Genomic DNA, 10,330 nt, shown 5'->3' with positions numbered 1-10,330 from the left:
AGTTTATGAGCCGCTCTACTGGATACATCATGAAAGAGCAGCCTTATTGGATGCTCCCATCCTCACATGAATCATGTCTGAAGAACCTCACAAAGCCGTTTGCTCAATAAATAATGGTGGCTGTTACAGGAGACAGGGATCAAGACCATTCCCACAGAAAAGAAATGCAAAAAAGCAAACTGGCTGTCTGGGGATGCCTTACAAATAACTGTGAAAAGAAGAGAAGTGAAAAGCAAAGGAGAAAAGGAAAGACATAAACACCTGAATGCAGAGTTCCAAAGAATAGCAAGAAGAGATAAGAAAGCCTTCTTCAGCGATCAATGCAAAGAAATAGAAGAAAATAACAGAATGGGAAAGACTAGAGATCTCTTCAAGAAAATCAGAGATACCAAAGGAATATTTCATGCAAAGATGAGCTCGATAAAGGACAGAAATGGTATGGACCTAACAGAAGCAGAAGATATTAAGAAGAGATGGCAAGAATACACAGAAGAACTGTCCAAAAAAGATCTTCACAACCCAGATAATCACGATGGTGTGATCACTGACCTAGAGCCAGACATCCTGGAATGTGAAGTCAAGTGGGCCTTAGAAAGCATCACTACGAACAAAGCTAGTGGAGGTGATGGAATTCCAGTTGAGCTATTCCAAATCCTGAAAGATGATGCTGTGAAAGTGCTGCACTCAACATGCCAGCAAATTTGGAAAACTCAGCAGTGGCCACAGGACTGGAAAAGGTCAGTTTTCATTCCAATCCCAAAGAAAGGCAATGCTAAAGGATGCTCAAACTACCGCACAGTTGCACTCATCTCACACGCTAGTAAAGTAATGCTCAAAATTCTCCAAGCTAGGCTTCAGCAATATGTGAACCATGAACTTCCTGATGTTCAAGCTGATTTTAGAAAAGGCAGAGGAACCAGAGATCAAATTGCCAACATCTGCTGGATCATAGAAAAAGCAAGAGAGTTCCAGAAAAACATCTATTTCTGCTTTATTGACTATGCCAAAGCCTTTGACTATGTGGATAAAAATAAACTGTGGAAAATTCTGAAAGAGATGGGAATACCAGACCACCTGATCTGCCTCTTGAGAAATTTGTATGCAGGTCAGGAAGCAACAGTTAGAACTGGACATGGAACAACAGACTGGCTCCAAATAGGAAAAGGAGTTCATCAAGGCTGTATATTGTCACCCTGTTTATTTAACTTATATGCAGAGTACATCATGAGAAACGCTGGACTGGAAGAAACACAAGCTGGAATCAAGATTGCCGGGAGAAATATCAATAACCTCAGATATGCAGATGACACCACCCTTACGGCAGAAAGTGAAGAGGAACTCAAAAGCCTCTTGATGAAAGTGAAAGTGGAGAGTGAAAAAGTTGCCTTAAAGCTCAACATTCAGAAAACAAAGATCATGGCATCCGGTCCCAGCACTTCATGGGAAATAGATGGGGAAACAGTGGAAACAGTGTCAGACTTTATTTTTCGGGGCTCCAAAATCACTACGATGGTGACTGCAGCCATGAAATTAAAAGATGCTTACTACTTGGAAGGAAAGTTATGACCAACCTAGATAGCATATTCAAAAGCAGAGACATTACTTTGCCAACAAAGGTTCGTCTAGTCAAGACTATGGTTTTTCCTGTGGTCATTTACGGATGTGAGAGTTGGACTGTGAAGAAGGCTGAGCGCTGAAGATTGATGCCTTTGAACTGTGGTGTTGGAGAAGACTCTTGAGATTCTCTTGGACTGCAAGGAGATCCAACCAGTCCATCCTGAAGGAGATCAGCCCTGGGATTTCTTTGGAAGGAATGATGCTCAAGCTGAAACTCCAGTACTTTGGCCACCTCATGCGAAGAGTTGACTCATTGGAAAAGACTCAGGCTGGGAGGGATTGGGGGCAGGAGGAGAAGGGGATGACAGAGGATGAGATGGCTGGATGGCATCACTGACTCGATGGACGTGAGTCTGAGTGAACTCCGGGAGTTGGTGATGGACAGGGAGGCCTGGCGTGCTGCGATTCATGGGGTCACAAAGAGTCGGACAGGACTGAGCGACTGATCTGATCTGATCTCTTTCAGAGCCCTAAAAGGGCTCTCCTCTGACTGGAAACTGATAATGCAATTACATTTGATTAAAAAATGGCTTAGTGCTCTGCTTTTCATCAATCATGCACAGTGAAAAAAGGATCCCACTGCTAAATATATTTATGACATACTCCATAGTCTCTTCTGGTAGTTTATAATGCACAGACTCACACGGAAGAATGAGAAGTTCCACATCATTAATGCTGCTGCTGCTGCTGCTAAGTTGCTTCAGTCATGTCCAACTCTGTGCGACCCCATAGACGGCAGCCCACCAGGCTCCCCCGTCCCTGGGATTATCCAGGCAAGAACACTGGAGTGGGTTGCCTTTTCTTTCCCCAATGTCATTAATGCTAGATTTTCCCAAATTTGTTTGATCACTTAACACCCATTTCATTGTTCTCCTTTCAACACTACAAAAAACTGACCTGAGAGTGATTGGATAAATACTGTCTTAGGGCTTCTATTTCTTCATTGTCACTAACACCCTCATTCTCGAGGAACAGAGTATAAATAAATATAAGTAGCTATACTGTAGGAATAATCTGGTAGAGACCTGGATATCTGGGCCTTCTCGACTTTTACCATGCACCTAATCATTTGTTCTCTTTCTTTAAAACAAATGTTCATAAAAGCATCATTTCTTCTTGGATTTGGGCCTAGAAGTCCTTTGAAACATGAGAATGATAAAAATAGAACTAAATGTGGTTCACTAGGCCAAATTATCTAATACTAATTAGGCATATTCTTTTTTCTTCTCCTCATCCTTCCTCAGTCCCTTCCTTTCTTATGCCAAACCAACTGAAATATCCGAAAATGTTTCCACTGACAAAGTCTGGACAATATTCAGATGAACAATTGGGTTCATAAAATTATCTTACTTTGAAAATTAGTTGGATAGTTTTGATTAGAAAGAAAGCCTGTGATTAGATTATAAATCCTTCTGAATCTACCATGTAACATTTTCAAAACTGATGAATAAGGGAGGCAATCAGGTTACCTGAGTGCACAGAAGTGGAAGTCAGAGTGTCTCTGTGACATGCAACTAACCTGTGCTCTTGGGCAAGTTGCTGAGTCTCTCTGGGTCTCAGTGCCCTCAGCTACAATGTGAAAGTATTAATGGTTCCTTACAAGGGTGCTGTGAGATTTATAGGTATAGTGGTTAAGAGAACCCTTAGCATATATTAAGTGCTTAAAAAAGGCTCTCTGCTATTTTAAGAGAGCATAAGGATTGGATTTTCATTTTTGTCGTCTCTGATATAAAGCAAAATGGGGGAAAATAAAAGACATTTGAAGTCATGGTGCGTGTGTGCTAAGTCACTTCAGTCACGTCTGACTCTTTGCAACCCTTTGGATTGTAGCCTGCCAGGCTCCTTTGTCCATGGGATTTTCCAGGCAAGAGTACTGGAGTGGGTTCCCACGCCCTCCTCCAGGGGATCTTCCCGAGTCAGGGATCAGACCCGTGTCTCTTATGTCTCTTGAACTGGCAAGTAGGTTCTTTACTGCTAGCTCCACCTGGGAAGACCTGAAGTTCTATCATCCACAGTTAAAAAGCAAACTTCATTGGGAATTGACATGCTACTATATTTAAAATAGATAACCAACAAGGATCCACTGTAAAAAATATTTTTAAAAAATCATTGAAAAGGCCAACTTCATTTTCCAGAATCCCCTTCTTTCTGTGAGTCAGGGTTAGAAGTGGCTGAAAGAGAAATTGGCTTGAGATTTGGAAGGCCAAATGGCAGCATCCATTCATCTGAAATTCTTTTTGCAATCAGATACAGTGACAGAGGCAGTGGCAGGTTCTAGACTGCCTTTGCTCTCCTGAGTTCCACGTCCATTTCTTATTTCTAACTGTAGGTCCTGATGACCATCAGGAAATAGATCCGCTACCCAATATCTGGCTGTGGTCCTACAAAGGAAGGAGCTAAACAGAGGCAACAGCATCTCATAGACGTCTTTCCAAATCACTCCTTCGTAGTTACACTTAGCTAGTTGTGCCTGGCTGCTCAGACTGGTTGGTGACTGCTCTGATCCTTCAACTCTTCTTACGGACTTTTACTTCCCCAACTCTTCTTGCAGCTGTATGAGTTCAAATCTGTCATCCCCTAACACAGGTTTGCTGATTGAACCCTGGCAACTACCAGTATCAGAAGTGCTTCCAAGGAACAGAATTTTACAAATGAACCCTGGAGTTAGTTCTCTCATATGACTAGACCTAAAGGCATTAATGACAAGTAGTAAGTGGGAGCCTGGTCATTCAGGGCAGAATGGTTATATAAACTCTCACTGATAGTTACCTGGAGTGAAGTACCTAGAGAAAGCAAGGTTCTGGGTTACGAAATACCTGCTGCAATAAAAATTTTTCATAGAAACAAATAGAATAAGGACTTTGGGGTTGGATTCATTGCTTCTAAATCAGGTGGAGAACTTAGAGAAAGAGATACGCCTGGGGTTTTACATTCACAGCTCAAGGTCTAAGTTGGGAACCAGAAAGCTTTTATGACTGCCTTGAAATAAAACCTTTTTAACTATACTGCTGATGTCCCACCACCTGTGATATCATCTAAATCTATATTCAGAGTCAAGTCCTGGAAGATCCAGAACCAGATAAAAAGTATGACTCTAAGGTGTTAACATGCAGGCCAAAGGAATTGTAGGATTTCACCAATTCACATTAACCGAAACCCAAAATTTATGTATAGGAATGTTTTTAATGATATAAATTACGGTAAAAGGAATACAATATTCTATTAATTGCTTTTAATATGGGTTCACTAAGCTGAGATTCTGGATTCAGATTGTTAGTTCATAAGTCTGGGAGTAACTCTAACAATAAGACTGAAAACTGGACCCAGTGGTGGTCTACACTGAATGAAACTGAGATACTAAAGCTTCCTTGCTATAACTTCATTGTAATAAAGAAGAAAGTATACACGAATTTAGAGAGATTTAAAAAACCCACATAGATGTGCTCATCTATGTGTTAAATTTGTCCCCTAAGAGGGTCCAAAGGGTATTTCCTTCACCAGGACTTGAAAAATACATTGGTGAAGGTAGTACTGGAATCCTTAAAGAGCTTCTTAGTAGCTGTTCTCTGTAAACCAGAAAGGACATTGGGAAATGCTGCCACAGAACAGAGCTTCTTGAATTTAATGAGGATGATGGAATTCTACAAGGGCATTTAAATTCCAGGAACCAGATAGGTATGGTTTAAGGGGTAAGCAGAGTCAAAAGGGTAAGGGTAAAGGTTTGACCTACAAAGATTTTTGGCATTGGTTAATTGATTACGGAGGCCAGAGTACTGAAAGAGATGAGCATGCTACTAAAGCCCTGCTTAATTTGTATAAGCATTTAATCTCTAGGCTTGATGAAAGTAACTATGACCTGAATCACCACACCAGGGAATTCCTTTGCCTTGATCCATTCCATGTGACAGCAGGTTCACAGACCCATAACTTTCTGAATAAAGGGGAGGCTATATCTTTTAGAGGAAGGATTCTGCTGCAAATTCTCCAAAGTTCATACTGTAAATCTAACTTCTAGTCTTCCCTGATGGGATGAGTGTACTGGGAAGAGGGAAATAATCAGACTTTTTGATGACTTCTAGATTACTGACTCTGAATTGATACTAATTGATGGTGACCTGAATTGCCACTGAAGTCCCACAGTCAGAGCAAGAGTCTATGCTTTGGCTTAAATCTGTCTCATATTGAATCAGAGTCCCTAAACCTATCCGACAGTTATTTTCCTAATTCTGAAAGGTACATTTGGAGAAGAAATACTCAGAAACTGGCAGAATTCCTGCTTCACTGGTTAACTCCATGATCTGTAGAATGAGGGCTTTTATGGTAGTAACAGCACTGTCAGTCCCTAGAACTGGCCCTTGCATATCAAAATTAGAAACAAAATCAATGCGGTGTTCATGAAGAGATGAGAACTACTTCTACCAAAGAGGATCTGAAGGATGCAGGAATGATAAATTCATTAATTCATTCTTTCACTCTTTCTGCCTATTGTCCTTACAGAAGATCGATGGATTTTGGAGAATTGCACCGGATTATCGCAAATTTAAACAGATGGGCGAGGGAAAAATTGCACAGGAAGAGCAGACATTCTCAATTCCACCCCTTGATTCTTGAATTCATAAATCTAGATAGAAATATCACCATGTATAGGTTGATGAATCAGGCCATACATAACAACTCAGAGGAATCAGACCATATACAACATCTCAGAGACCCCCGAAAATGTTTTCCATTCAGCTGGTGCCAGAACAAAATGTTAAAAAAAAAAAAAAAGAAGGTCATTGCATCATCCTGTTAGGCCATCTGCTTCAAGGTGACGCTGAACATGGCAGTACCATAGTCACATGGGCATGAGACCACCGCCATGGTATTTACTGTAATATGAATTCTCTGAACAGAAACCATGCCGTAGGGAATACCCCAACCATGAACAAGGCATTTGAGAAGTTCATGGATGGTGTTTTGGCAGAAACTTTGCAGGCTGGGGAGGCAAATCCATACTGAGGGTAAGTGGCTATTTCTGTGAGAACAAATCACTGCTTGTTTGGTGATTAAAGTGAACTAATGTAATCTTACAAGGCCGTGGGGTAGTCCTGCCATAGAATGGTGCCATGTTGGGGAATAATATTTTCTCTGCTATTGTTAGGCTGAGCCCTTGCGGTGGCTGTAGCTGGAGGGGGTCTTGGTGAGCGGAAGGTCATGTTACTGAACCCATGCATAATCTCTAGTCCTGCCACTACTGTCTCTGTTCCTGGGCTCATGGGCAAGGACAAAGGTGGCTAATGAGAGAGACTGGCCAACATACACACAACTTGTCAACTTGTCCAACTGGTGACTAAGTCCTCCCTCCTGACAGTGCTCTTTGGTGTGCAGTTAAATGGAATGTAAGTTATTCACATACCTTTTCTTCAAAATTTCCTCATCACCCATTTTCAAACCATGCTCCTTCCAAGTCCTTGTCAGTCCTGCAAAACATCTGGATTGCAGTAAGATTACATTAGATCACTTTAATCACCGAACAGGCAGTGCACTATTTTCACAGAAATAGCCACTTACCCTGAATACGGATGTGTATCGCCAGCCTGCAAAGCTTCTGCAAAATACCATCCATGAACTTACCAAAAGCCTCATTCACTATTAGGGTGTTCCATATGATATATTGTTTCTAATTACCATGTCCCCCATCACCCTGAACACATGGCCTGACAGAATGATGCAGCAATGCCTTTTCTTCCAAGTATTCAATTCTGGGTGAAGACATTTTGGAGGTTCTCAAAGATGTTGTGTAGGGTCTAATTCATCGATCAGTAAATGGTGACATTTCTGCACCAATTCACGGATTCAGGAATCAAGGGATGGCTTAAGAATGTTTTCTCTCACTGTGTAAGTTTTCCCTCTCCCATTCCCCTACTATCTTCCATAAGATGTGTTGAAATTGACTGGTTTTATATCTCAGCAATTAAACTAAAGGATACCCATGGTAAGGGACAATCTAGAAACAAACTGTACCTTATATGAAAATGAAGGTGAAAATATTAATAAGGGAAGTCTTAAGAACTATAAGGATTTTGAGGCTTTATTCTACTTGCAATCTATCAAGTTAGCCTGCCACACTTTCAGGGCAGAAGACACAAAACTCCTGGGTTAGAGACAAAGAACTTTATTACTTACAGCAACAGCAGTAGCCAGAGAATCACTAGTTCCCTGAGCCCCACTTCCCAGAGGATGACATGAAGGGAGCCAGGCAGGACCTGTACATTCAGTGAACTGTGTTACAGGAGAGAGATCCCAATTTTAGGGAACTTGAAACTTTCATAATGAGAAATAAGCATGTTTGCCCTTTGCTCCAAAAAAGACACTATCTTTACCTTCCAAGGCTGTTCATTACACAAACATCCTTTAGAAGACAGTCCAGAACAAAAGCAGACAGTGCCAAGACATGTGGAAATGTGAGAGACTCATGAAGAACTGCCTCCCAACAGGAAGTTTCACATATTTTATTGAAAAATCTAAGAAATCATGTGAATCATGTACAATATTTTCTCACAAGAAAACCTTAAACTGGTTTTTAAACGTTTCACAGAATTGTAAAACTTTTTAATTTTTAAAAAGAAAAACACAATGAAACTACCACAGTATTATAAGATTTTTGTTTTTCCTTGTTCCTAGGGAAAAGGCTGAAAAACAGTAAATCTTCTCATTATGATTTGTGAGGCTAAGTACTATACTCTAATAAATCTGCTAAAAAGATACAAGGAAATGGGTGGATCAACGCTTTCTTTGTTCAAAATATTTTAAAAAGCTAAAATATAATGACAACATGTTAAAATAATACACATTTTTGTAGGATGTTACCATTTCTATAACGGTTTCTCTACACTATAGCAACAGTGCAATGGTGATTCAGTGTAAATCATTACAGTGTTTCATTGTTACAATACTTGTGTTCAAGTACATGTTCATGAACATGATCAAAGTCTCTATTCAGACTTTTCTTTTCCATTATTAAAATAAGGTTATAATTACAGTAGAATTTTTCCTATGGATATCTCTAAATCTGAACCCAACGCATAATACATTCTCTAAAAACCTGTTCAACACTATGAGGTTTGTTATGCTTACACATCTCCTGCAGATTACAGAAAATGGGCAAATTCTGCATCAGGATACCAAAGGAAAAAAAAAAATGGTATCTCTCCATATATAACTAAACTATTAGGCTAAATTAGTATATATTCTGGATAACTCAATGGTATTGTCAGGGAGAGAATAGCACCTTAGAGACAGCCCTAACTTAAAAAAAAAATTGTTAAAAATTTTTTTTAAAGTCTAAAGATCTTGATTGGTTTTTGTTTTTTCCCTTTTTATTTTTATTCTGGAAACTGGATCCAACTTATTTATATAAAATTATTTATGAAGCCATATAGTATAAATCAAAATGTTTGTAGAACCAAAGCAAACACCATATTGGATGTTTTGCAGGCAAAAAAAAAAATAAATTAATTAATTTGATTAAATTATATGTAATCTGATAATATTTGGTCTGAACAACATGCTAGTGTGTGTGTTTATAAATAATGTAATTGCAAAGAGCTGTTGGCCAGCCAGCCTGCCAGAGGTCAACTCTTCTGCTGCAGCTTTTGGGCATAGAAGTCCCTGCACGTCTCACAGCAGCGCTGATACCACCGCATGTCTTGACAGAGGTTCTTCTCACGTATCACCCGGCAGTACACGGGCCACTGATCTCCCAGGCACTTGAAAGTCAGAGCAGCTGTGAAACAAACACAGGGAACTTAATACATGCAGGTAAACTAGGTGTCGTGAGTAGAAACAAACAGCAATCATTTAAGGGGGGGTTTGTACACTCGTGTTGACTCATATACATAACCTCCCAGCACATAAAAGACAGAGATAAACAAACACACTTTATAATAAAGGAGTACAGTGAATGAATACTGGCCTTACTCATGAGCTTTTATAGACTTATTAAAGATAGATTTCCCAAAGCCACTGAGGGTCCTGCAAATGGCTTTTAAGTTTCCATTTCATGACTTCTATTTAATCTTCTTTTGGATTTTTAGTTGAGAAGATTAAAAAGAAAAATGAGTGTGTTCAATATGTTCACCATGATGAGAATACAAATTAATAAGTGCTATTATGGGTGAACTTGCAAAGAAACAGCAAAACAAAAAAATCTGCTTACACTTATTTCACATTCCTCGTTTCCTAGACAGCAGACATGTCTAGCTGTGATATCTAAGAGTCACAATTTCAGGCATCCTTAAAATCAAGGCTGATTAACAAAAGTGACTAAAATTTACAGTAATGAAGTGTTTGAAATGAGTTCTTGGTATAAAAAAATTCAGTGAGGTAAATTCGGCCCCAGTTTTTCCGAAGAAATAGCGTGTTCTGGCATGTATAATGAAAGACAGTCTACTGCAACTGTTTCTTTTGCCACTATTCTCATATGATTCATTATTTTACATTTAAAAACCTTAGCTTTTCCAACCACTGTGCTTCTATGTTTGGGGATGTCCTTCAAGAAAAAATAAACAGAGAAAATGGAGTTTTAATTTAATTCTTCTTTTAATTCATTATTTTATGCCACATTTTATGTCAAGAAGGACTCCAAATAATTGTTGGAGAAAGGGATTATGTTGCTTTTGAATACAAGGATTTATCACATCTGCTCTAGGATTGCTTAACTTCTTGTCTT

The 10,330-nt window shown here is 39.4% G+C and overlaps 1 protein-coding gene and 1 long non-coding RNA gene across 6 annotated transcripts in view; one reads left to right on the top strand and one right to left on the bottom strand.

Moving 5' to 3' along the window:
* The window catches only part of LOC113895631, a 140,333-nt gene extending 140,141 nt beyond the window's left edge, over nucleotides 1–192 (top strand). For all 5 annotated transcript variants that reach the window (XR_003511894.1, XR_003511895.1, XR_003511896.1 and 2 more), the window contains one exon: nucleotides 3–192. This is a non-coding gene — a long non-coding RNA (uncharacterized LOC113895631). The remainder of the gene's footprint in view (nucleotides 1–2) is intronic.
* A 7,566-nt stretch (nucleotides 193–7,758) lies between these two features.
* ADAMTS19 (ADAM metallopeptidase with thrombospondin type 1 motif 19) overlaps nucleotides 7,759–10,330 on the bottom strand; it is a 267,865-nt gene continuing 265,293 nt past the window's right edge. Inside the window, exon 23 of the mRNA XM_027547039.1 lies at nucleotides 7,759–9,385. Within this exon, the coding sequence (XP_027402840.1) occupies nucleotides 9,234–9,385 (152 nt within the window). The 3' untranslated portion in view covers nucleotides 7,759–9,233. The remainder of the gene's footprint in view (nucleotides 9,386–10,330) is intronic.

Source organism: Bos indicus x Bos taurus, chromosome 7 (assembly GCF_003369695.1).
Source record: "Bos indicus x Bos taurus breed Angus x Brahman F1 hybrid chromosome 7, Bos_hybrid_MaternalHap_v2.0, whole genome shotgun sequence".
In the NCBI taxonomy this organism is placed as follows: domain Eukaryota; kingdom Metazoa; phylum Chordata; class Mammalia; order Artiodactyla; family Bovidae; genus Bos; species Bos indicus x Bos taurus.
Note: the sequence above shows the minus strand (reverse complement) of the source record. Positions and strands in the feature narration are given on the sequence as shown.